Genomic DNA, 27314 nt, shown 5'->3' with positions numbered 1-27314 from the left:
AAGATTGAGGGCACTAGGAGACGGGGACGACAGAGGAAAAGATGGTTGGACAGTGTTCTCGAAGCTACGAACATGAGTTTGACCAAACTGCGGGAGGCAGTGCAAGACAGGAGTGCCTGGTGTGCTATGGTCCATGGGGTCACGAAGAGTCGGACACGACTAAACGACTAAACAACAACATATATATATATATATATATAATTGTTCATAAAACATGTACATGAATGTACAGGCACATGTCTGAAGCAGCACAGGAAGACAGGCCTTTCTGACACCATTTTGACTCTCTCTGACCAGGTGTTCCTCTGCAAGGAAGAAGTGGGGTGGGGGGAAACTTCTCATTGTCTCAGGAATTAAAGTGATAATCCCTGGCATCCTGATACCTGAGTGCCAGACAAAAGGGTGTGATTAACTTGGCTGGGAAACAGGGAAATGTAAATATCTCTCAATTTTGTTGATTAGGTTTTGGGGGCAGGGGGCAGGGTCCAGACTGCTCAGATTACTGCCACCAGACCTCCCCTTTCATGATGTACCTATGATGAATCTAGGGAGGGGGGTCTTGGGCTACACCCCTTCTGTGACATATGGATGATGCTTCTGGGGGGTGGGCTGAAACCAATTTCAAATTTCTTTTTAAGGGCAAGACACCTCTGTTTGGTGTTCCTTCCTTGTTCTCCTGCGTGAGAGGAAGGACCCTGTTGCAACAGTTTTTATTCTTTAATAAACTGTACTTTGCTTTTGACAGCCTTAGTTTGGTCTCTGTCATTCTACGGCCAGCGGCAACATCGTGCCTGCTTGCCTGGATCCTTGGGCTCTCCCTGGGTCAGGATCCATTTCTCTGGGTTCATAGGAACCAGCTTAAAATTTTACTTCAATCTCAGAGTGGTTCACAAGAGAAAAACACAAAACACATACCGGTAATAAAAAGAACGACCCCTTCTCACAAACCAAAAGCCCCCCTCCCTCTCTGTGGGGGAGGGGTGTTTGCAAGTCTCTTTGAGCTGCTTTGGGCAAAATAAAACGACTAGTAATTTGAATCAATTGATTGATTAATGATGATGTAAGCAACGCAGGCATGGCATCCAAAGAGAAACTTGCTACGGTAATCCTGCGGCCCCTGAGCGCCCCTCCAGGCTGGGGAAGGGGCTTGTCGTCCTTTGCAGCGCCCGCAGCCGGCGTGCGAGGTCTCCCCTGGAGTAAGGGGCAGGGGCGGCGCGCGCGGCCGCGGCGTGCAAGCGGCCCCTCCCGGGGGCGTGCCTGGCCCATCCCATCCCGAGGAGCAGCCAGCTCGGCGGCAGCGGCGTCCGGAGCGCGAAAGGAGCTCGCCTGCTGCTGCTTCCCCGACGGGGCGGACGAAGCGGCGGCTGCTCGGGCGCGTCTCCGGCGGAGGGAGGGCGATGCCTCGGCGGCGGAGGAGGTCAGCATGGAGCGACTGGCGGCGGCGCTGGGCCGCATGGCGTGGAGCTCCGGGCCGCCGCTGCCGCTCGACCTCATCGTGGCCAAGTGCCGCCTTCCGGCGCTTGTGCGCCCCGGGCCCGGTGCGTCTCCGCGGGCTGCGCGCGCTTGGCACGGGGGAGGGCTGCTGCCTCTTTGGCACTTCGACGGAGTTTCCCCTGCAGCTCAGGAGCATTGCGGGGACGGATCCAGGAGCCCCGAGGGACCTTCTCCTGCGTAGCCCCTCGGGGCCGCCCCCCACCCCGGTGCTCGGAGGCTCCTGCCTCGCTTTCCCTCACGGCGAGGCTGCTTCGTTACGCGCGGCCCCCGACCCGAAGCGAGGCGCACGTCAGACCTCGGGGCGCCTCCGACGGGCGCGAACCGACCAGCAGCGTAGCAACGCGCTCTCGGCGGCTTATGTATTGATTGTATTGCATTCGTATCTCGTCTTTATCTCCAAGGAGCTGGAGGGGGGATTAAGGGTGGTCCCCCTCCTCATTTAATCCCCGCAGCAACAACCCTTCGAGGTAGGTTAGGCGGAGAGGCAGCGGCCGGGTCCCTAAGGTCACCAACCCAGTGAGTTCTATGACCGAGTGGGGATTTGAACCTGGGTCTCCCCCCAGGTCCTCATCCTACCTGGAAGATCACCATCTTTCCTCTCCCTCGTCTCCCTTCTTGGTTTTGCGCCAGGCGCCAAAGAGTCCCGTCCCCGCGTATATTTTACTTTGGGACAAGGCGACCCGTCAGTTCCTTCTGCCGGGCTGTTGGAGGAAGCGTATTCTCGTCTTGGTGGGGGGCTTCTGTAATCTGCTTTTTTCATAAGCCGCCTGGGTTTGTCTTTTTTTGGGGGGGGGCTGTGCCAATGTGAAACTTCGGCTTTGTAAACTGGTGCGTTTGTCTGTTGGGTGGGGTGAGAGGGGACGTATTAATGGTTTGATCGTGTCTCCTGCTAACTCTCTTTCTCTCCCCATGCCCTAGAGTCACCCGACTCCCTCCCGCTGCCCCACTTTCTCTCCCTGTGATTGCTGGGGAGGGTTTGCCCGCAGATGTCCGCCCTGCATAGGGAAAGGGGGGGGCGCTTTCCGTGGCAGGATGCCCGGCTGGCTTCGGGTTTTGTACACCGTGAGAAGAATGGGGAGTTGAGCCGTCGGTGGTGTCTTGCATACTAATGCGGTGGGGGGGGGGAACCGGCTTGTCTCTTTTCTGCCCCCCCCCCTTGCTACTGAATGAATTTCAGAAGCGGGGAAAGGATGGGAAAACAACAGCAGACGATACAACCTCTCCCCCCCCCACACGCCTTTCTCTTTCCCAAGCTGTCTGATTGCTGAAAAAGGAGGCAGCAGGATGAGGCCCTGGGCACTGTCCCCCCTCCGCCCCCAAGATCAAGGGAGACAGACAGATGTCACTTTCTGTGCCTGTTTGCTTGGGGGGGGGGAGAGAGGTGAGGGACTCCTCTCTTCTCTGTGCCAGCCTGGTCAGCTGCTTTTGTGGTCCTCTTGCAACCACAGAATTCCCAACCTCTTGTTTCTTCCCGGGCAAGCTGGCATGGTGGGTTTCTGCTGAGTTTATCAATTCCGTTGGCACACAGTTAAACTCTGGAACTCCCTCCCGCAGGAGGCAGTGATCACCACCAACCTAGATGGCTTTGAAAAAGGATCAGTTATTCACAGACAGCTTCTGATGCTTGAGACCTCGGCCAGAAGGGAGCTTCCCAGCAGGTATCCAAGGACCATAGAATTGGAGAGTTGGAGGGGACCCTCGAGGGTCATCCAGTCCAACCCCCTGCAATGCAGGAATCTCCGCTAAAGCACCCCTGAAAGATGGCCTTCCAACCTCTGCTTGACAACCTCCAAGCAAGGAGAGTCCACAACCTCCAGAGGGAGACCACTCCGCGGTCAAACCGCTCTCACTGTCGGAAAGTTATTCCTGATGTTCACTCGGAATTTCCTTGTCCTTTGAATCCACTGGATTGGGCCCTCCCAATGAGGAACGGCTTAGGGAGCTGGGTATGTTTAGCCTGGAGAAGAGAAGGTTAAGGGGTGATATGATAGCCATGTTCAAATATATAAAAGGATGTCATATAGAGGAGGGAGAAAGGTTGTTTTCTGCTGCTCCAGAGAAGCGGACACGGAGCAATGGATACAAACTACAAGAAAGAAGATTCCACCTAAACATTAGGAAGAACTTCCTGACAGTAAGAGCTGTTTGACAGTGGAATTTGCTGCCAAGGAGTGTGGTGGAGTCTCCTTCTTTGGAGGTCTTTAAGCAGAGGCTTGACAGGCATATGTCAAGAATGCTTTGATGGTGTTTCCTGCTTGGCAGGGTGTTGGACTGAATGGCCCTTGTGGTCTCTTCCAACTCTATGATTCTATGATTCTCCCCTCTGGAGCAGCAGAAAACAGGCTTGCTCCATCTTCCTTGTAACAGCTCCTCAGATATTTGATGCCCACGGCTGGAGCTTGTTCCCTTCCCAGCACAGGTGGTTTCCCCTTCCCTTGGGGAAAAGGTTTTAGGTGAGGAAGGCCAATGCTGGCAGGAGGAGGGTGGACTAGATGACCGCAGGCTTCCTCTCCACCTGTAGGATTGATAAGTGTCTCTTTCATGATATATGTGCAAAAGCTGTGGCGAAATGCACCCAATGGGTCCTGTGGTTAATATTTTGGGTTCAAAGGTTTGATGCTTAAGACTACTGGCAGAGGGGCCTTTCTAACATGCCCCCTGTTTTGTTTTTTGTTTTTAAATATATTTTAAAGACTTCCCAGGTTGGCAGGAGAGGAATTTCATTCCAGCTCCTTTCTTCCACCCAGCTGCCGGATTTCCAGTTTCCTTGTCACCGACTTGCTCCTATTTTTATATAAAGTTTTATTAACACTTTTCACAATACAATAAAATACAAGCTAATCTACACAGAGAATAATAAAAAGATTTTTGTTCTGTCCTCTTTCAAAGCCATTCGGCTTTGTAGCCACCACTGCCCCTTCCACACTGACCAAGTAAAAATACTTCTTCACATAGCACAGGGTTAACTGATGGAACTCATCACCCCATGATGTAGGGATGATCACTGACTTAGTCAACACCAGGCTTCTCGTCCTTAATTGGTTTCCCTTTCAAACCAATGACTGCTGAATTGAACCTCCAGGTTCCAAGACAGTCTACCCTTGAATGTGGATGTTGCCTATCTTGATTTCAGCAAGGCCTTTGACAATGTGCCCCATGATATTCTTGTAAAGAAGCTGGTAAAATGCGGGCTAGACAATGCTACCATTCAGTGGATTTGTAACTGGCTGACTGACCGAACCCAAAGGGTGCTCATCAATGGCTCCTCCTCATCCTGGAGAGATGTGACTAGTGGGGTGCCACAGGGTTCTGTCCTGGGCCCAGTCTTATTCAAGATCTTTATCAATGACTTGGATGATGGGCTTGAGGGCATCCTGAGCAAGTTTGCAGATGACACCAAATTGGGAGGGGTGGCTAATACCCCAGAGGACAGGATCACACTTCAAAATGACCTTAACAGATTAGGCAACTGGGCCAAAGCAAACAAGATGAATTTTAACAAGGAGAAATGTTTTTTTTTTTTTTAAATACATTTTATTCCAATTTTCCAAATTCAACAAATTAACAAAACCAATCTTTTATACAAAATCTTATATTCACATCTTTTACCTTGCTCCGCCGAGCTATGACTTCCCCCCCTCCCTTCATGCGGGTTTCTTGTTAATTCCTTTTTTTTGCAGTTCCTTTTTTAACATATTGGTCAATTCGTAAGGTTTATTTTAGTCCTGCGAGAGTTTTTAATGATCTACAGTTTTTCTCCATATAGTCCACATATTTACTCCAGTCCTTTTGAAACCTTGTCTCCCCCTGGTCACGAATCTTGCATGTCAATCTAGCATGTTCAGCATAGTCCATCATTTTTATCTGCCACTCCACAATTGTAGGTAATTCCTGTAATTTCCATTTTTGGGCTAACAAAGTCCTAGCTGCGGTTGTTGCATACATAAACAGTGTTTGATCTTCTTTTCTAATCTCTCCTCCTATTATTCCTAACAAAAATGCTTCTGGTTTTTTTGGAAAGGTATATCTAAACATCTTTTTCAATTCATTATATAAACTTTCCCAAAATCTTTTAACTTTTTCGCATGTCCACCACATATGATAAAATTCACCATCTTTCTCTTTACATTTCCAGCAACTTTTATCACCCATTCTATACATTTTAGCTAACTTAACTGGAGTTAAATACCATCTGTACATCATCTTATATACATTTTCTTTCAAGGCAGTACATGCTGTAAATCTTAAAGTTTGATTCCATAATTTCAACCACGCATCATATTCAATATTATGCCCCAAATCTTTTGCCCATTTAATCATCACTTCTTTTGTCAACTCATCTTTTGTATACCACTCCAACAACAGATCATACATCTTTGCCAAAAGCTTTGTTTTGCCTTCTAGCACTTCTATTTGAAATTTGGATCTTTTATCCTCAAAACCTATTTTTCTATCTTCTTTAAGCACATCATTTATTTGATGGTATTCTATCCATCCTAACAAGGAGAAATGTAAAGTACTACACCTCGGCAAAAATAAATAAAAAATGAAAGGCACAAATACAGGATGGGAGACACCTGGCTTGAGAGCAGTACATGTGAAAAGGATCTAGGAGTCTTGGTAGACCACAAACTTGACATGAGTCAACAGTGTGATGCTGCAGCTAAAAAGCCAATGCAATTCTGGGCTGCATCAATAGGAGTATAGCATCTAATTCTAGATCAAGGGAAGTAATAGTACCACTGTATTCTGCTCTGGTCAGACCTCACCTGGAGTACTGTGTCCAGTTCTGGGCACCACAGTTCAAGAAGGATACTGACAAGCTGGAACGTGTCCAGAAGAGGGCAACCAAAATGGTCAAAGGCCTGGAAACGATGCCTTATGAGGAACGGCTTAGGGAGCTGGGTATGTTTAGCCTGGAGAAGAGAAGGTTAAGGGGTGGTATGATAGCCATGTTCAAATATATAAAAGGATGTCATATAGAGGAGGGTGAAAGGTTGTTTTCTGCTGCTCCAGAGAAGCGGACACGGAGCAATGGATTCAAACTTCAAGAAAGAAGATTCCACCTAAACATTAGGAAGAACTTCCTGACAGTAAGAGCTGTTCGGCAGTGGAATTTGCTGCCAAGGAGTGTGGTGGAGTCTCCTTCTTTGGAGGTCTTTAAGCAGAGGCTTGACAGCCATCTGTCAGGAATGATTTGATGGTGTTTCCTGCTATGCAGGGGGTTGGACTGGATGGCCCTTGTGGTCTCTTCCAACTCTAGGATTCTATGATTCTATGATTCTATGAATGCCTTCATTCCCTGCTGGGGGAGGGACTTCCTGCTCGCATCTTGCTAGCCACTCTTGGATGGAAGCGTCCTGACTAGATGGGCCCTTCCCAGGCGCTCACCAGGAAGGGGCCCCCAATGGTCCTCTAGTCCAACCCCCCGCAGTGCAGGAATCTCAGCTAAAGGTTAGCATGGCGGGATACTGGCCCAGATTTGAATTGGGAAAGAGGTGTTGAGTGTGCAGGTCTCCTTGGTTGTTGGTGCCTCCAGGAATCTGCTTTCTTTGGTTTTGCTCAGCGAAGGGTTTTGCACTGTTGTTCTGTCTGGCTGAATGTGGGGTGCGTTGGCTTTTTAAACTTTCAAAATAAGCAGTGTGCGTTTCTCTCTCTCCCCCCCCCCCCTTTGCACAGCCTCGTTCCACCCCTCTGCAGCCCTACAAAGGGATCCTCTCCTCAGTGTGACGGCTGCCAAGGCTTTTGAGCGGAGCGGATTTCCCTGGTTACCGTGGCTGGCATGCGGGGAGGGGGGGTCCATTTGGGGAAGCGCAGAGGCCACAGCTGGCCTCCCAGCACCCCTTGGCTCAGCCCCCACCCACCCCCGGAGACCAGCCGTCTTACTTCTCCCGCAGAGAAAGCCCTGGGATCATAGAATTGTTGGGTTGGAAGGGAGCCAAAGGGGTCATCCAGCCCAACCCGTAGGGGCTTAAGGGAGGTGGGGCGGAGATCCTTCCTGGGTGGGCCATTCTGTGGCTAAGGGAGCCAGCATCAGAAAGGCACAAGGACACACACACCCCGCCAGCTGAAAGTGCCCATATGGTCACTGGGGGTGGTCTTCAGCAAACCATTCTCTGTCTCTCTCAAACCTTGTCTCCCCACTGCGATCCAGAGGTGACATTATTGGCCTGCCTTCAAGGGATGTTGTAAATGAAGTGTCTTGAACGTTCTAAAATCGTTTGTCGACTGGCGGTGGTGATGCCCAACTGAACGAAGGGCACGGGGCGCCCCTTGCAGTCCTTGAACTGGCCCATGAAATGGAAAACTAAAAGCAGGCATGCTTTAGCTGTGATTTCTGCTGCAGGGGGTTGGACTAGATGACCCTTGGGGGTCCCTTCCAACTCGGCAATTCTGTGGTTCTCAGCTGGACTTGAAGCTGGCCGTGGCTTTGCAGAGAGGCACAGGTTGTCTCCGAGGGTGGTGCCTCTGTTTCCTCAGGTGGGAGGGGCGTACCTCTGAAATGTTTGCCCACTCCTGCCTCCCCTCTCTCTCTGGGAGGCCTCCGTCCCGGATACGGTGTCAATAAGGCGGCTGTTGCAGGCGGGCCTTTGGGCTGGAGCTCTGGCCATTGAGCACGGACAAAGAGCAAAATGTTTCCAGGGCAACCTGCCTCTCTCTTGGCAGCCAGAGCCAGAGGCCTGCTCCCTTGGGCTTGGCTGGGGGGAGGAGGGGGAGGATGAGGGAAGAGCAATCCGGAGGGCTGGAGGGGAGGCCAGAGAGGCTGCTGGCTTGGCTACCTGTCCTGCCCTCCAAATTCTCCCTGTGCTTTCCTGGGAGGCTGGCCTCGGACATGGAGACAGATGGGTTTGCATGCATGTGGGCTTTGGCATTTGGCGTTTTAATAGCGGGCAGTCCCTTGCAAATGCCCCCTTCAGCCAGCCATGCAGCTGTCCTGCAACCAGGCAGCCCCCCCCCCCAGACTTCGGGCATGGAATAGATCTTCTGTGTGGCACCAATCTGCTTCCCTTAATGGTTTGGGGAGCAGCAGGGCTTGCAAAACTGGCTCGGTGGGGAAGCGCTAGTCTTTTTATCGGCTGGCTCTTTGTGGTATGAAAGTCCTTGTGTATTTTGTTGGATTCAGGGCAGAGGAAAGAATAGACTTTCTTCACGCAGTGCAGAGTTGAACTGTGGAACTCACTGCCACAGGAGGCAGCGATGGTCACCAACTGGGGTGGCTTTAAAAGAGGACCAGTCAAATTCATGGAGGAGGAGAAGAGGGCTCTTGGTGGCTTCTAGCCAGGATGGCTGTGATCTGCCTCCACAGATGGAGAAAGCAGTGCTTCTGAATGCCAGGAGGAGAGAGTTGTTCTTGTGCTCGGATCCTGCTCGTGGGTTTCTCATAAAGGGCATCTGGTTGGCCACTGTGAGAACAGGAAGCCAGACTAGATAGACCATTGCCTTGATCCTGCAGGCCCTTCTTGCATCCTCAATGTGCTACTAGTAATGCCTTTGGGGAGATGGGCTTGTAAAACTTGGTTGGAAAGGAACGTTATACTATAAAGGTGCTTTGCGACTGGTGAACTGAGCTGTGGTTCTCGAAACCGTGTGTCGTCATAAATGGCCTTTAAGGTGCTTTTCTGATCTTGCGCAGAGGGATTCTGTTGCATAGTGCTCGGTGTCCCAGAACAGGACCTGGGTTTGAATCCCCATCCAGCCATGAAGCTCCCCTGGGTGACGTTGGGCCAGTCACTGCCTCTCTGCCCAGCCTACCTCACAGGGCTGTTGTGATAAAATGAGAAGGAGACTGCATAAGCTGCCTTCAGCTCCTTGGAAGAAAGGTGGGATATTAATGTCGTAATTTGATTTATTATATTAATTAATCACCGTTGTCGTAATACTGCACGGCGACTGGGGAGGGAAGTTGCTGCCTTCTTGAGAGGGTGGCTGTCCCTGTTTGTGGGGTGCAGGGTTCGTGGAAGTCCCCCTTTATTTTCACAGAGCCATAGAGTTGGAAGGGACCCCGAGGGTCACCAAGTCGAACCGCCTGCAATGTGGGAATCTCTGCTTTTGTGTAAACCAGACCTGCCACCACTCAGGCAGCGAAAGCTGCTTCCAGAATCCCGAAAGGATTCTATTGTGGTTCCTGCATTGCAGGGGGTCAGACTAGATGGCCCTTGGTGGTCCCTTGCAACTCTGCAGGGAGACCCTTGGGGAGGGGACACATTGCTGGGACCCTGTGCTGATGTCTCTCTCTGTTCCTGCCACAGGAGAGTACGTGGAAGGGGTTAGTGACCAGGACGTGCTCCTTATCCACTCCTGCCGCCAGTGGACCACAGTGACAGCCCATAGCCTGGAGGAGGGACACTACGTCATTGGCCCCAAGATTGACATCCCTCTCCAGTATCCAGGTAACGGGGCAGGGGAGGGGGCACAGCTGGGGAAGGGGCCAGGAAGCCCCAGGGGCCCAGAACGTGGTGCAGGTCTCGTAAATAATAATAATAATAATAAATTTTATTTATACCCTGCCCATTGGCTGGGTGTCCCCAGCCATTCCTCCACAGATCCACCAGTCACAGGACGGTGATGCAGCAATAAAACTGCCAGCACATTTGCAAAGCTAAGCAGGGTCTGTTATGGTTTCAACTTGGATGGGAGACCGTGTGTTGAGATTTCCTGCATTGCAGGGGGTTGGACTAGATGACCCCCTGGGGTACCTTCCAACTTTGTCAGCCCGAATAGCTCAATTGGTTAGACCATGGTGCTGATAACATCAAGGTTGCCACAGATCATTGAGTGTCCCAGTTATATATATATTAGTTTGGTCCGGCTACATCTCCTCCACAATCCATCATTTGAGTTACCTTTTAGTCAGCAGCCTCAGGAATCGCGACGATAAGCCATTAAGCCTCCGCCAGCTGGGCTGATGGGATATCATAAAATGTTAGAATTGCTGAGTTGGAAGGGATCCCGGGGGTCATCTAGTCCAACCCCCTGCAATGCAGGAATCTCAGCTAAAGCATCCATGACTGATGGACTGCTTAAGAACCTCCAAGGAAGGAGAGTCCACAACCTCCAGAGGGAGTCCATTCCACTGCCAAACAGCTCTTTCCATCAGAAAGTTCTTCATGATGTTTATTCTGAATCTCCCTTCTTGAAACTTGAAGCCATGGGTTCGAGTCTTGCCCCCCAGAGCAGGAGAAAAGAAGCTTGCTCCCTCTGCCCTGCGACAGCCCTTGAGATATTTGAAGAAGGCTCTCCTATCTCATCTCGGTCTCCTCTTTTCCAGGCTAAACATCCCCAGCTCCTTCAACTGCTCCTCATCAGGCTTAGTTTCCAGACCCTTGACCATCTTGGTCGCCCTCCAGCTTGCCCACATCCTTCCTAAATCGTGGTGTCCAGAACTGGACACAGTATTCCAGAATAGAGCGGGACTTTGATTTCTCCTGATCTGGACACTAGATCTCTGTTGATGCAGCCTAGAATTGTATTAGCAATTGAGTTGTGGCTCAAAACATCTGTGAATCCTGCCTTGCAGGGGGTTGGTCTAGAGCAGGCATCCCCAAACTTTGGCCCTCCAGATGTTTTGGACTACAATTCCCATCATCCCTGACCACTGGTCCTGTCAGCTAGGGATCATGGGAGTTGTAGGCCAAAACATCTGGAGGGCCGCAGTTTGGGGATGCCTGGTCTAGAGTCTAGACAACCCTTTTGGTCCATTCCAACTTTGCAATTCTATCTGGAGGGCACCCAGTTGTGTACGGGTGGCCCAAAATTGGGCCACAAAATATCCCAGGTCCTCCCCCACCTCTGTGTTTTGTTGGAAGCCCCCCAGAGTGGCTGGGGTAACCCAGTCAGATGGGCCGGGTATAAGATAATAATAATAATAATAATAATAATAATAATAATAATAATAATAATAATAATAATAGGCACTGGCAGCATCACACGCATGGGGGCCTCTGGGTAGGTTGGCATTCAATGCTTGCTCCCTCTCCTCCTTGGTCCTGCAGGTGTAAAAATAATACCCAGAATAATGCAGAATTAAGGACATGCCTGGCCTAGTCCTGGGCTTGCAAGAGGTTGGAAAGAGGTGCCTGGTGTGGAAGGTCAGCGGGGTGGGGGGTGGAAGTGTTGGCGCCGGTCTGGAAGGCCCTGAACTGAGGAGGAGGAGGAGGAGGAGGAGGAGGAGGAGGAGGAGGAGGAGGAGGAGAGTGACCCAAGTGGGAGTTGGGAATTAACAGGGCTGAGATCATCCCCGGCCCTTAATGAGCCGGCTAAGTGCTTCCCATCTCTGGTAATGATGTGCAAGGATGAATAAATCATGGGAGCCCCAGCTAATCGCTGCTCCTTGGGGAGGGCAATGGGACAGGAGAGGAGGGGAGCCAAGCAGGGAAGCGTGTTAACCTGCTGGGCTGGCCCATTCATAAAATCGGAGCAGATGGTGCCAGGCAAGGGAGGGAAGAGAAGAGGCTTCTGGCTGCCCCCCCTGTCTGAAACACACAGAGAGAGAGACACACGGCCAGTTTGGGCTCGGAGGTGTGCAAATGGCTGTCCCTCACTAGAACCTGTAGACATCCCATGAAGCTGAATGTTGGGAAGATTCAGGGCAGATCAAAGAAAGTCCTTCTTCATGCAGTGCGGACTGTGGAACTCACTGCCACAAGAGGCGGTGATGGCCCCAACTTGGATGGCTTTAAAAGAGGATGAGAGGGCAATGGGTAGCTCCTAGCCAGGATGGCTCAGCCACCCTCCTGGATGCTCCTTGCTGGATCCTGTGCTCGGATCCTGATCGGTGCTCTAGCTTAGGGCCCCACTCTCTTGGGGGCCCCACAAAAATATAAAGGGGAAAAAACCTGGATGTACATTTTCAAAATATAAGATAAAAAACAAATAAAATAAAACCTATATACAGTTAGAGCTTAATAATTATTTCACTATTAATATACTTCTTAATTGTATTTCAGTTCAACAATTACTTAGATAAAATACATATTTTATTATGTGCAAATGGCTTTAAATACCTACGAGGTCCATAAATGACCACATAGCATATATTCAAGAAAAAACAGTGACCATTTATTGTTGACAAAGGACAGCTGGACATAGAAAGGGCCCCGATACCTTAGGGCCTCATCAAACCTAAATCCGGCCCTAATCCTGATTGCTGGCTTCCCACAGGGATCAGGTTGGCCCCTGTGAGAACAGGATGCTGGGCCAGATGGGCCATGGCCTGATCCAGCAGGCTCTTATTTGTTCTTGCATTCATGTGGGATGACAATACCAGGCAAGATTTGTGGGACTGGAGTCGTGCACCCCACAGTAATCTTGAGCGCCCCCCCCCCAAGCAAGCACCCACCTCTCCGAGGGAGGGGCTCCTGCAGACCAACGCTTTACTCTGGCAGAGCTGGGAGGTGTGTCTCCCCCCAGCCATGGGCCAATATGACCCAACCTGTGGCTAAATGCCTGAGGAACACCAGCTCTGCCTTGCTCTGACTCCTTGGGAGTCTGGCTGGGACAAAGCGGGGCAAATGGGGACGGACTGGGTGGCAAGTCTCTCCCCCCCCCCCAATCCCGCCTTTGCCCCTCTTCCAGCTGGTGCCACGACGCCCCCGCCTGCCTTGTCATTGCTCCAGCCTGTTCCCACATCTCTGCTTCCTTGGGGAGAAGACGGACACAGCTGTCTCCAGAATAGTGGGGGGGGGCCCTTCTCCGCTTCATTGCTGCCTCCCCCCCCCATCCTCATAGCAGCTTTCCCCATCTGCGCATCCTGTCTTCGACCGCCCTCCTTGTTTGCTGGAGTCGGGGGGGGGTGTGTTTTGCAGGAGGGGGTGGGCTCTGGAGACCGACATGTTTGCCTTTGCCTGGCCTAAGGCACAATCTTTTTTGGGGGGGGCAGTGAAAGTAAAGAAGGCTTTTGGCCCTGGGAAGTGGGTGCGAGATGCCTGGAATCGGGGAGTAGAGGCAACCTAGGACCTGAAGCCGGGGAGGGGAGGAGAGGGGGCTTCTCAACAAACATAGCCAGCCCCCCCCCCCCGGTTTCCCTGCACGGCTGAGTAAACCGTAGCCAGTTCCCACATCCTTGAAGCGAAGAGCTTTGTTCCTAGGGAGTCCCGGTTTTAGGAATCCAGAGGAGGCAAGAATCTCATTGGGGTGTCTGTGTGTGTGTCACAATTCCCTCCTGATACAGCGTCCTGTTCTCGCCTCTTCTGGGAAACCCACAAGCAGGATCTGAGCACGAGAGCAACCCTCCCCTGGCTTCCAGCATCTCATATTCAAAAGCATTGCTGCCTCTAATTGCGAAGACAGAGGAAAGCCAGTGCAAGGATTTACGTATAAGCTAAACAAGCTATAGATTAGGGCCCCACTCTCTTGGGGGCCCCAAAATAATTTAACCAAAAACAACAACACTGGATGTACATTTCCCAAATATACGATAAAAAAACAAATAAAATAAAACCTACATAGAGCAGCAGTGTTTTGTGTTGTGCAGGCTCCTATAATGTAAGTCATGGGCCCCGCCTGCTAGCCTGCTCCCTCAAATATCCCTGGTTTGCTCCTTTCTAAATAATAATAATAATAATAATAATAATAATAATAATAATAATAATTTATTATTTATACCCTGCCCATCTGGCTGGGTTTCCCCAGCCACTCTGGGCGGCTTACAACAGAAAAATGAAATAAAACAATTAAACATTAAAAGCCTCCCTAAACAGGGCTACCTTCAGATGCCTTCTAAAAATCTGGTAGCTGTTTTTCTCTTTGACATCTGATGGGAGGCCCTCTGCCTGGTTCCCTGCAACTTGGCTTCTCGCAGCGAGGGAACCGTCAGAAGGCCCTCGGTACTGGACCTCAGTGTCCAGGCAGAACGATGGGGGTGGAGACGCTCCTTCAGGTATACCGGACCGAGGCCATTTAGGGCTTTAAAGGTCAACACCAACACTTTGAACTGTGCTCGGAAACGTACTGGGAGCCAATGTAGATCTTTCAAGACTGGTGTTATGTGGTCTCGGCGGCCGCTCCCAGTCACCAGTCTAGCTGACGCATTCTGGATTAGTTGTAGTTTCCGGGTTACCTTCAAAGGTAGCCCCACGTAGAGCGCATTACAGTAGTCCAAACGGGAGATAACCAGAGCATGCACCACTCTGGAGAGACAGTCAGTGGGCAGGTAGGGTCTCAGCCTGCGTACCAGATGGAGCTGATAAACAGCTGCCCTGGACACAGAATTGACCTGCGCCTCCATGGACAGCTGTGAGTCCAAAATGACTCCCAGGCTGCGCACCTGGTCCTACAGGGGCACAGTTACCCCCATTCAGGACCAGGGAATCCTCCACACCTGCCCGGCTCCTGTCCCCCACGAACAGTACTTCTGTCTTGTCAGGATTCAACCTCAATCTCTTATCCGCCATCCATATATATAGGGTGCCCACATTCTGCATGGCAACATGGGCTAATGGCTTGAGATACCTATGAGGTCCATAAATTACCCTATAGCATATATTCAACAGACCATTTGTTGTTGACAAAGGACAGCTGGACATATAAAAGGGCCCCGTTACCTTCAGTAGCTTAGGGCCTCATCCAACCTCAATCCGGCCCTATTGTGGCTGGAAGCCATTGAGATCCCTCTCCTCCTCCTCCACAAATTTGTCTAATCCTCTTTAAATGCCATCCAAGTTGGTGGCCATCACTGCCTCCTGTGGCAGGGAGTCCCACAGTTTAACAATGTGCTGAGTGAAGTGGGACTTCCTTTGATTTGCCCTGAATCTACCAGCTGCATTGGATGCAGGCGCGGTGCTAGGGCTTTTTGCGCCCTAAGCAAAACACTTTCTGGCGCCCCCCGGGTGCATGCGTCATGACGCACACACGCCCCAGCACGCCTGCGGAGCTTTGCGTGGGGAGTGGGAGGCTGAGGCCGCCTCAACTGAACAGCTCACGCTCCCGGCGTGAAGTTCCGGAGGTGCGCGGGGATCGCTGGGAGCGCGAGCCTGGGGGCGGGGCTGCCTCCCCCAGCTCTCTGCTCCGCTGCAGCCTGCAAGACCCTGCTGATCATGCTGGCTGGCGGGCCCCGCTCGCCCTTCTGCCGCTGCCGCTTCTCTGCCGCTCCCCGCGCACATCCGGAACTTCTCGCCGGGAGCGTGAGCCTGGGGCCACCTCACCCGCCTTTTAGCTGTTCAGAGGAGGCGGCCCCAGGCCCGCGCTCCCCGCGCCCCTCCGTACAGCGGCCTGAGGCAGCACCGGCGGGCGGCGGTGGGCGGCCTGGTCAGCGCCCCCTCCATTTTGGCGCCCTAGGCCGTGACCTAGTTCGCCTTAATGGAAGCGCCGGGGCTGATTGGATGTCTGAGAGTTAAAGAATTTCCAAGCATGATGATTTCAAGGCCCACGAGACACACACACACACCCCGGGTAGTATGTCGGGGCTGCCCAGCGCTCCAGTTCTCGGAGGCCATTGGGGGGGACGGGACACAGCCCTGTGTCAGCAAGCTTAGCTGGCGGCTCCGGTTGATTGGAAAGCAATTGACCCATTGATCGGGACGTCTCTTGCTCGCTTCCTCTCTGTTCTGGGATGTCCGTGTCTCTCTCTCTCTCTCTGTCTTCAGGAATCCTTCTGGAGGCCGGGGGGGGGGGGGACAGAAGGAAGCCCTTCCGATAAACGTAGCTGTGTCCGCCTCTGCTGCCGCTGGGGGAGGAGGGGGGGGGCTGATTTAATTCATTATATTGACTCCCTGCAAAATAGGTGCAATGTGCTGGCCACGTTCCATGGGGATACCTCACAGAAGAGCATTGTCTTCAGCGCAAAGAGGGCTACAGAGCATGTGCAGAGGGACTCAGCCCCACTTTCAATGCACGTGAAATGACCGCCATCACTAGCCATCCTGTAGCCTTCTAAAATGTGGCTCTTTTCGGGGGGGGAGTGTTATTGGGTTGTTGTTTTTATTCTGATTATACGTTTTGATCTTTTGTGTGAACCGCCCCGAGACCTCCGGGTATAGAACGGTGTATAAATTCAATAAATATTAATATTAATAATAATAATCAGGGTTAGTAGCCAATGGTAGCCTTTCCCCGCCCTCAATTTGTCTAACCTACAAATTGCTGCTAACTATCAGGTGGCGCTGTGGTTAAACCACTGAGCCTAGGGCTTGCTGATCAGAAGGTCGGCGGTTCGAATCCCTGTGACGGGGTGAGCTCCCGTTGCTTGGTCCCAGCTCCTGCCAACCTAGCAGTTCGAAAGTACATCAAAATGCAAGTAGATAAATAGGTACCGCTACAGCAGGAAGGTAAACGGTGTTTCCATGTGCTGCTCTGGTTTGCCAGAAGCGGCTTTGTCATGCTGGCCACATGACCTGGAAGCTATACGCCGGCTCCCTCGGCCAATAATGCGAGATGAGCGCGCAACCCCAGAGTCGGTCACAACTGGACCTAATGGTCAGGGGTCCCTTTACCCTTTTTATCAGTACAGAACCAGATTAGTTGCGTGATACCCTTGCCCCACATGCGCCCACTTGGCCACATCCATCGGCAGCTCTGGCAGCGTTGCAGGGGCCCCACCTAAGACCCTCCCCACCCTTGCAGCACCTGCCCTTTGGAACTCCCTGCCTATTGATATAAGCCCTTCGCTGTACTTCTTTCAGTGCCTGCAAAAAAACATTTTTGTTTAGAACAGCCTGCTCAGACATGTAGAATGTGGATGCATGCTGTTATCCGTTTTTAGTTTATAGCTGGTTTTATTCTTTGAATGTTTCAATGAATTATTTTTTTACTGGTACCTTGGTTTTCAAACGTCTCCGTTGATGAACATTTCGGTTTTCGAACGCCGTAAACCGGGAAGTAAATGCTTCAGTTTTCAAACGCGTTTGGGAAGTTGAACGTGCCTCGCAGCTTCCCTATTGAGTTTTCCATTCTGAGACTTCCGCATTGAGTTTTTGGTTTTCAAACGTTTCGGAACTCGAACGGTCTTCCGGAACGGATTACGTTCAGAAACCGAGGTACCACTGTAATGTTATTGTTTCGTTCTCTTTGTGTTTATTTTTAAAAAAAAAACATTCAAGTTTGTGTATAAAAATGTATGAAAGAAATAAACAAGAAATAGATGGACCACAATGGCTGTTGGCTGTCCGCCCGGGTCAGAAGCATTAGGCCTCTGGAGAGCACTTGCCGGGGGCTAACACACTCCTGGCATTTTTTTGGGGGGTGGAACCAGCGCCGTCTTAAGCGCCCCTGTCGCCATGGTGCGCCGGATCTCTCCGGCGCCCTTCCGCCCCGTTTCCCAACGTGGTGAGCGGGTGGGCGCGGCGCTGCTGTGCGGCGGGCGGACGGGCAGACACAGCGTGATCTCTCCGGCGCCCTCCCGCCCCGTTTCCCAGCGCGGTGGGCGCCACACACAGCTGCGCAGCGGACCGACGGACCGGCTGGCCAGCGGGCGGGCGCAGCTCGCGGCGCCCTCCTGGCGGGCCGGCGCCATGGTGCCCTGCGCCACCGGGGGTCTACGATGAGCCGGCCCTGGGTGGAACCACTGTAGGAATCAGGAATGCTGAATAGAGCAATCTTTGGTCTGACCCAGCCGGGCTCCCCCTACATTTCCCCCCCAGAAGAATTGCAAGGAGTGCAAATGCAAGGAGGAGTTTTCCCTCAATGGTTATCAGCCATAAAAGTTTGAAGAGACAGCTGCATATTCCTGCATTGCAGGGGGTTGGAACCAGGGCCGTCTTAACCGTTGGCGCTAAGGGTGCACGGCACATCCTGTTGTGTTCCTTTGCTGGCTTTTCCGCTGTCGGTGCACAAATGACTTATGCTGAAGACAGCCCTGGTTGGAACTTCTACAATTCTATGAAGCTGAGCTTCCAAGTTCAAGGGCAGGATACTTCTCATCAACAAGGGGACCAAGTGCCCGTTATGTCAGGCTGTGGAGTCTCCTCCCTTGGGCACTGTCCACCGTTGGAGGCAGCGATCTGGGCTAGGCAAATCTGGGTTTGGCCGGGCCCAGCAAAGCATTGTTTCCTTTGGTGTTCCTCTTCTCTTCTCCTTTCCGTCTGCCAGCCTCATTCCTCGCCCTCGCCTGCTGCGGAGGAGGAGGAGATGCAGACCCCCTGAGCTGACCCCTGGAGCAGCAGGTCTCCCTTAACCGAGCTGGCGTGTGTTTCGCACCCTGCAGGGAAATTCAAGCTGCTCGACCAGGACAGGGATGTCCGGGAGCCTGTGCAGTACTTCAACAGCGTGGAAGAGGTGGCCAGTATATTCCCGGACAGGGTCTTCGTCATGGAGGCCATCACCTTCAGCGTCAAGGTCAGTGGCGCTTTCAGGGGACCGGGGGGGGGGGGAGATCTCGGTCCAGGGTGCAAGTGCAAAAGGGATGGAGGGGAAGCCCCTTCCGCTTTGAGAGGCAGTCCCTAAGTCAGGTCTCTCCATCTCTACTTGAAATCCCACCTCTTCGCCGCAGCAAAGAGCTGAGGCGTGTTGGGGATCCTTCCTGCCCCATAATAAGGTGGGGAAAGCGCCGCAAAACCTGAGCTGCTGGATTACAGAATTGTAAAATTGGAAGGGACCCCTGAGGGTCATCTAGTCCAGCCCCTTGCAATGCAGCAATTGCAGCTGCAGGATCCCTGACAGATGTCCACCCAACCTCTGCTTAAAAACCTCCAAGGCGGAGAGTTCACAACCTCTTGGGGGAGACCTTCAGGGCCAGATTTAGGCTGGATGAGGCCCTCAGCTCCTGAAGGGAATGGGGCCCTTTCTATGTCCAGCTGTCCTTTGTCAACAACAAATGGTCACTGTTTTTTTTGTGTTGAATATATGCTATGTGGTAATTTATGGACCTCATAGGTATCTAAAGCCATTTCACATAATAAAATATGTATTTTATCAAAGTAATGTTGAACTGAAATACATTTAAGAAGTATATTAATAGTGAAATAATTATTACGCTCTAACTGTATGTACGGTAGGTTTTATTTTATTTGTTTTTTATCTTATATTTTGGAAATGTACATCCAGGTTTTTTTTCTTCAAATTTTTTTTTGGGGGGCCCCAAGAGAGTGGGGCCCTAAGCTAGAGCTTGTTTAGCTTATACGTAAATCCGGCACTGGCAGACCTTCCCACTGTCTAACAGCTCTTACTGTCAGAAAGTTCTTCCTGATGTTTAGTCAGAATCTCCTTTCTTGGAACTTGAAGCCATTGGATTGGGTCCCACCTTCTGGAGCAGCAGAAAAACAAGCTTGCTCCATCTTCCTTGGTTCAGCCCTTGAGATGGCTCTCCTATCTCAGTCTCCTCTCTTCCAGACTAAACATACCCAGCTCCTTCAACCATTCCTCATAAGGCTTGGTTTCCAGAGCCTTGATGATCTTCTAGCAGTCCATGGGACTCTCAAGAGTCTCCTCCAGCACCATAATTCAAAAGCATCAATTCTTCGGCGACCAGCCTTCTTTATGGTCCAGCTCTCACTTCCATACATCACTACTGGGAAAACCATAGCTTTAACTATATGGACCTTTGTCGGCAAGGTGATGTCTCTGCTTTTTAAGATGCTGTCTAGGTTTGTCATTGCTTTTCTCCCAAGAAGCAGGCGTCTTTTAATTTTGTGACTACTGTCACCATCTGCAGTGATCAAGGAGCCCAAGAAAGTAAAATCTCTCACTGCCTCCATTTCTTCCCCTTCTGTTTGCCAGGAGGTGATGGGACCACACATGTGCTACTGGCAAGCAAGGTTTTCCCCCATCCTAGAATCATAGAATCATAGTTGGAAGAGACCACAAGGGCCATCCAGTCCAACCGCCTGCCAAGCAGGAAACATCATCAAAGCATTCTTGACATATGCCTGTCAAGCCTCTGCTTAAAGACCTCCAAAGAAGGAGACTCTACCCACACCCCTTGGTAGCAAATTCCACTGCCGAACAGCTCTTACTGTCAGGAAGTTCTTCCTAATGTTTAGGTGGAATCTTCTTTCTTGAAGTTTGAATCCATTGCTCCGTGTCCGCTTCTCTGGAGCAGCAGAAAACAACCTTTCTCCTTCCTCTATATGACATCCTTTCATATATTTGAACATGGCTATCATATCACCCCTTATCCTATATTTGTGCTTCTTCTCCTGGCTGACCCTCTTTTTCTTTCCAGGTGGTGTCGGGGGAGTTCAGCGAGGACAGCGAGGTGTACAACTTTACACTGCACGCCGGGGACGAGCTGACGCTCATGGGCCAAGCCGAGATCCTGTGTGCGAAAGCCGCCAAGGAGAAGTCGCGCTTCAACACGTTGTTGCGGAAGCTGGGCAAGGCGGGCGTCGTTGGCAGCGGGAGTGGCGCTGGGGCCGGGGGCGGTGCCGGGGGCGGAGTCGGCGGGGGCAGCCGCCCGCTGAAGGGCAAGATGCCCTGCCTGATCTGCATGAACCACCGCACCAACGAGAGCCTCAGTTTGCCCTTCCAGTGCAAGGGGCGCTTCAGCACCCGCTCGCCGCTGGAGCTGCAGATGCAGGAGGGCGAGCACACCATCCGCAGCATCATCGAGAAGGTGCGGCTGCCCGTCAACGTGACGGTGCCCACGCGGCCCCCACGCAACCCCTATGACCTCCACGCCATCCGCGAGGGCCACTGCTACAAGCTGGTTAGCATCATCTCCAAGACGGTGGTCCTCTGCTGCATCCTGCGCAGGGAGGCCGTGGCCCCCTTCCACTTCCTCCTGCTGACGGACATGCCCCGCTTCCTCCTCCCCGAGGGGGCGCTGTGGGGCGGAGGGGACGCCCGCCTGGAGAAGCTCCTCCGCGAGAGCGCCGCCCTCTGCCAGGAGTGCTTCGACCCCAACGAGTACTCCAAGGCGGTGCGCGAGGCCAAGGCGGACCTGGCGGAGGAGTGCGCCAGCCCCCGGCGCGTCCGCCTTTGCCTGCAGGGCTATGCCCGCGACGAACTGGCGCACTCCTTCCAGCGCCTCTCGCTCTGCCTCTACAGCACCTCCGGGGGCGCCCGCCAGGACCCCGCCTCCGGGGGGAGGAGCCAGAGGACTCTCCTACCTTCCCGCCAGGAGCACCACGAGGCCCTCTTCCCCGACGGCCCGGACACTGAGCGGGAATACACGACGCCCGACTGGACTGAGCCAGCCTTCCGGGCTCCAGAACTGCCCTACGAGGAGCTGTGGACCAACAACCAGAACCGCGGGAGCTACGCGGAGCCCAGCGGGAAGCCAGCCGGCCTGGAGAGCGCCAACCCGGCAGGCCAGAGAGACCTCATCTCCTTCACCGGCCTCGCCTCGCCCCTGGGGTCCCCACCATGCCAGCAGGGCCTGCTGGGGGAGGAGCCTGCGGGAGATGCCCCGCCCCCCGTCCCGCCCAAGTCTGATGCGGTAAGGGACGCCTTGGAAAGGGGGAGCAGGGATGTGGAGGAGCTCAATTGGATCGGTTTGGGGACACAGGCGCAGGGGGCGGGGGCGTTCACGACCCACGGGGACATATCCGGAATACTGCATTCGGAAGGAGTGTCCAGGCGGAAATTGGGAAAATGTCTGGGAAAATCCATTTGTATGGCAACCCATGTTGGCAGTGTTGTTTTTGCTGATCTCTTTTAAAAATAGCTCAAAAAACAGCAATATATCTTTATTATTGTTATTATTATTATTATTTATGATTTTTGTGTCTGGATTTTCACTTTTGGGTTGGGGCAGCTCTGGAGTCTCTCCCCCTGCCCCACCAGCTGTCCTGCAGAGCTTTGCTTATGGCCTAGTATTGGGGTTTTTGGCTAGAGGAGGTTCCATACCTGGAGAGTCAAGTTTTAGGATGAAATGACAGATTGCACAGAATTTGGCTCCCTGCGGTGAAAATGGCCTTGCCCCATTCCCTGGCCAGCTGCTTCCCTGCCTCCCATCTCTGGCTGCTACCTATGGGAATGTTAGGGATGTGGATTAGGATATATTATTAGATAGATCCTATCCAAGCTTGTGTTAGCAAGCTTCCAATATTAGCAGAGTGACATTCCCCTTTTGTGCGCAGCAAAGCATGTGCGTTAGATTCGCTAGAATCTCTATAACAATATTACACTTCCTGGCAAAGGTCCCCTTTGTCCCTCTTAAAAGAAATACACAACACAGTGTTTATAAAATAAGATAGAGTTTACTTACAGTTTCATCCTGAGTTACAGCATAATCTCAGAAAGGCAGGCTTGCTTAGAAAAGTTACAAGTATATATACATCTAGAGACTACTTAGTAAAGTAAGACTCCATTTGGTCTCACTCTTGGCTGCAGGCCTAGAGTGAGAACCATGCTAACTGGAGATTCTCTGGAGATGTGTTCCCATCGAAGGGAGGAAGTAGCTAAGAGAGAGAGTGATTTCAGGCTAGGGCTTTTGTCTAATCCAACTCATTTGCATGTCTGAGGGAACAGGAACTGACCTGTAGTCAGGTGTCCCTCCAGGTGAGTTCCTGTTAGTGGACACTCTAGGAACTGTTGTGACTTGTCTGCCCCAGTGTTCCATCCCACACTACCAGTCCAATATCTTATCAGTTGTGCGGAAAACCCAAAGAGGGATTTTGCGCACCTGCAGGCAAGATTGGGTTTTTGGCAAGGCAGAGATGCGGAATGAGAAGAAATCCTCTTGGATTTGGGGGAATTAATCAGGACACAATATGATCGGGCGAAGGGGTGGGTGACCCCTGAGTTTCCCTCCCAAGGCAAATGCAGAGAGAGGGGCTTTTAGGGGTGAATTAAATTAAAGTTGCTCCCCCCTTTGGGACTCTTCCTGTGCCCCCATTTTGAAGTGCGTGTTCTGCCTTTCTGATCGCTCTGGTCTTGGCTTCCAGCTGGCTATCACCACTGCAGAAAGCGGATGAATCTCTCTCTCCCCGCCCCCACTCCATCTTTTCCAGGTGAGAGAGGAGTGCCGCCTTCTCGTTGCACCCCCAGTGCCACCCCGGGGTGGCCATGTGCCAGCCGCTTCCAGCCCTCCGGTGCCTCTGCGTTTCCCGAAGCTCCAGGGAGCAGCTTCTTCTCCCAGCTCCAGCCTCTCCTACTATTCGCCTGGACTGCATGAAGGGTAAGTTGCTCCCCGGGAGAAGGGGGGGGGCTGAGGACCCTGGGCTTCTCCCCTCCCTCCCAGAGAGCTGGCTGGGGCTTCTCAGTTGAAACCATGCAAGAGCTCCGTGCTCCAGAGTTCTCCCATTCTCAGTCTTCCTTTGTGTAAGTTTTAGGACAGGGGTCAGCAAACTTTTTCAGCAGGGGGCCGGTCTACTGTCCCTCAGACCTTGTGCGGGGCCGGACAATATTTTTTTTTGGGGGGGGGAGAATGAACAAATTCCTATGCCCCACAAATAACCCAGAGATGCATTTTAAATAAAAGCACACATCCTAAACATTAGGAAGAACTTCCTGACAGTAAGAGCTGTTCGGCAGTGGAATTTGCTACCAAGGAGTGTGGTGGAGTCTCCTTCCTTGGAAGGTCTTTAAGCAGAGTCTTGACAGGCATATGTCAAGAATGCTTTGATGGTGTTTCCTGCTTGGCAGGGGGTTGGACTGGATGGCCCTTGGGGTCTCTTCCAACTCTACGATTCTATGATTCTATGATTCTACTCATGCAAAAACATGCTGATTCCCGGACCGTCCGTGGGCCAGATTTAGAAGGCGGTTGGGCTGGATCCAGCCCCCGGGCCTTAGTTTGCCTACCCATGTTTTTGGCACAAAGGAATGCCTGGTTATGAACCCGGCAAGGCCTTGAACCAGCCACCTGCCAGAGGCTCTGGACTACAATGCCCATGAGCACCAGCTCATGGGATGCTGGGAGTTGTAGTCTTTAAAAAAAAAGCTAATGCTCTTTTCGGCTGAATCAACAGAAGTCTAGTGTCCAGATCAAGGGAAGGAATGATCTCACTTTATTCTGCCTTGCTCAGACCACACCTGGAATACTGTGTCCAATTCTGGGCACTACAATTTAAGGAAGAGGTTGGCAAGTTGGAAGGTGGGCAGAGGAGGGTGACCAAGGTGATCAAGGGTCTGGAAACCAAGCCGTATGAGGAACGGTTGATGGAAATAGGTTATGTTTAACCTGGAAAAGAGGAGAGAGGAGAGCCATCTTCAAATACCGTACTTTTCCGTGTTTTTTTACTCTAAAATAAGGTTCAAAACCAGGACTCGTCTTATACATGGATAGTATCTCCCCCCCCCATTTTCTTAAATTAGAGTCCCCAAAAATAGAGGGTGTCTTATACATGGGGGCCTCTTATAGACGGAAAAATACGGTATCCTTGGAAGAGAGAGCAAGCTTTTCTCCTTTTTCTCCTGCTCCAATTCAATGGCTTCAAGTTACAACGCAGGAGATTCTGAGTGAACACCTGGAACTTTCTACCGGGAAGAGCTTTTCAACATTCGGGAGGTGGTGGACTCTCCTTCCTTGGAGGTTCGTAAGCAGAGGTTGGCTGGCCACCTGTCAAACATTCTTCAGCTGTGGTTCCTGCATTGCAGGGGTTGGACTACATGACCCTCAGGGGTCCCTTCCAACTCTATGATTCTATGATGGGCAGCAGATTGGTGCCAGCTGCTTTAAATGAAGCACTGAGTCAGGTGTTGGGGCTTCATGGGGATGTGGGGAGAGCCACTTGGTCCTGGGTCATAAGGCTGCCGTGGGCATGATCTAGGATTGGTGAAAGCGGCATTTCTGGCTGGTCCTCCTCTTGGCACAAAGGCGCCCCCACGTGGCCACAGACTTGGTCTCCTGAGACATTGCTCTGCCGGAAAGTTGCCACTAAGTTTGCTTTTGGGGGTGCAAAAATCCAGGTGCTTAAAAATATTGCTGCAGAGTTTGGAAAGACGCTGGACTTCTCCTGTCTGGGTGCTAGAAAATTGCGCCGGCTCTCAAGCTTTGCAAAAAAGGAAAAACAGCAGCAGGTGACCTTGGAAGAATTCCTGAGACCTTTAGTCCTGGAAGCGAACCTGTCTACCCTGCTGGGCCTTTAAGACATGGTGTAGCCAGGATTTTTGTGGGAGCAGGACTTTTGTTAGCAGAACTGACATGATTGGTCAGTTAGTTAAGTATTTCTGTTGTTTTATTTGATGAGGGAAGCATGCTTTAAGAGTCTCAGTTCTGAGTGCCTGTTAGTTCATTGAATCATAAAGGTAAAGGTAAAGGGACCCCTGACCATTAGGTCCAGTCGTGACCGACTCTGGGGTCGCGGCGCTCATCTCGCATTATTGGCCGAGGGAGCCGGCGTACAGCTTCCAGGTCATGTGGCCAGCATGACAAAGCCGCTTCTGGCAAACCAGAGCAGCACATGGAACGCCGTTTACCTTCCCGCTGTAGCAGTTCCTATTCATCTACTTGCATTTTGACGTGCTTTCGAACTGCTAGGTTGGCAGGAGCTGGGACCAAGCAACGGGAGCTCACCCCGTCACAGGGATTCGAACCGCCGACCTTCTGATCAGCAAGCCCTAGGCTCAGTAGTTTAGCCCACAGCGCCACCTGGGTCCCTCATAGAATCATAGACTCATAGAATTGTACCATTGGAAGGGAGCCCCCAAGGGTCCTCTAGTCCAGACCCCTGCAATGCAGGAATCTCAGCTCAGGCATCCCTGACAGATGGCTATCCAACTTCTGCTTGAAAACCTCCAAGGAAGGAGAGTCCGCCACCTCCAGAGGGAGACAGCTCCACTCTCCAACAGCTCTTACCATCGGAAAGTTCATTTGCTTCCAGGTTCCAAGTAATTATGGGGGAAAACAAAGTCTTGTGGCTTCCAGTGGCTTCTGCAAAGGGAACTCCTGCCTGGCTAACTTTTTGGAGTGAGTGGGTAAAGGCGATCTAGAACCCTGGCATAGCGTGGGGCTTGCCAGGGAGGCTCTGGGTGCAGGATCGTGGGGGGGGGGCAGACCAGGCACCCTCTGACCCCTGCAGAGATCCCCGTGCCCTGCCTGGCTCCAGCGCCGGAGGCTTGGTGTCTGTGAGCTTGCTATGCCTCTGACTTCTGGTCTCCCTTCTCCTCTCCTCTCCTCTCGCAGGTCGAGGCCGCAGAGTGGCAGCTGCTCCCCGTCTCCCGACTCCTACTCCCTGTACTGCTACCCCTGCACCTGGGGAGACTGCAAAGCAGGAGATTCCTCCGGCCGCCCGCTGGCCAGCCCCCCGGCCCAGCCTCAAGCCCAGCCCGCCCAGGGGTCCTCATGGTCAGATCCGTGGCCCTACAGCGACCTGAGCGTGGCCACGGGGAGGCCCACCACCCCGCTGCTAGGGGGCAGTGACACCAGTGCCCTCAAGAGCTACTGCAGCTTCCCCCGCCTGAAGCCTCCCCAGGCGCCTCAGAAACGCTTTGCCCCCTTTGGGGCGCTCAACCCTTTCTCCAACCCGGCCTCCTCCGAGTGGCTGGAGCCCCTCGAGTGGCAGAAGACCTCTTCCCCCGAGACCTTTGACCCCTTCGAGGCCACCGCTTCCTCCTCCTCCTCTCCGGAGGGCGAGCCCCGCTACAGCCCCGTGCCCCCGCCACGCCCTGCCAAGCAGGCCTTTGAGCCCCCTGAGCACGTCGCCCTCCGGACGCCCCTGGGCCCCCTGCCGCCCTCTGTCACCCGTGGCGCGGAGTCGGGTGCTGCCCCCCGCCTCTACCTGGCCCCGGGGGTCATCGAGGTGCCCCCCGCCCGGCTCAGCGGCGACGGCTCGCCCTGGCAGCCTCCGCCCGACCTGTCCGCCCTCTCTCTGGAAGAGGTCTCTCGCTGCCTGCGCTTCATCGGGCTCTCGGAGGACGTGGTGAGCTTCTTTGCGCGCGAGCGCATCGACGGCAGCATCTTTGTGCAGCTGACCGAGGAGATCCTGTCCGAGGACTTCCGCCTCACCAAGCTCCAGGTCAAGAAGATCATGCAGTTCATCAAGGGATGGCGCCCCAAGATCTAG

The 27314-nt window shown here is 52.5% G+C and overlaps 1 protein-coding gene across 1 annotated transcript; it reads left to right on the top strand.

The window, feature by feature from the left end:
• Positions 1–1423: 1423 nt before the first annotated feature.
• On the top strand, positions 1424–27314 carry GAREM2 (GRB2 associated regulator of MAPK1 subtype 2). Its single transcript, XM_035110744.2, has 6 exons — positions 1424–1538; positions 9744–9884; positions 18632–18762; positions 20588–21802; positions 23319–23485; positions 26435–27314. Exons 1-6 carry the CDS (start codon positions 1424–1426, stop codon positions 27312–27314), a joined length of 2649 nt encoding a protein of 882 aa, XP_034966635.2.

Source organism: Zootoca vivipara, chromosome 3 (assembly GCF_963506605.1).
Source record: "Zootoca vivipara chromosome 3, rZooViv1.1, whole genome shotgun sequence".
In the NCBI taxonomy this organism is placed as follows: domain Eukaryota; kingdom Metazoa; phylum Chordata; class Lepidosauria; order Squamata; family Lacertidae; genus Zootoca; species Zootoca vivipara.
Note: the sequence above shows the minus strand (reverse complement) of the source record. Positions and strands in the feature narration are given on the sequence as shown.

Coding starts and splice junctions, on each gene's coding strand:
- GAREM2 (XM_035110744.2), top strand. CDS start 1,424: ATGGAGCGACTGGCGGCGGCGCTGGGCCGCATGGCGTGGAGCTCCGGG. Junction 18,763..20,587: donor CCATCACCTTCAGCGTCAAG/GTCAGTGGCGCT, acceptor TTTTCTTTCCAG/GTGGTGTCGGGGGAGTTCAG. Junction 21,803..23,318: donor TCCCGCCCAAGTCTGATGCG/GTAAGGGACGCC, acceptor CATCTTTTCCAG/GTGAGAGAGGAGTGCCGCCT.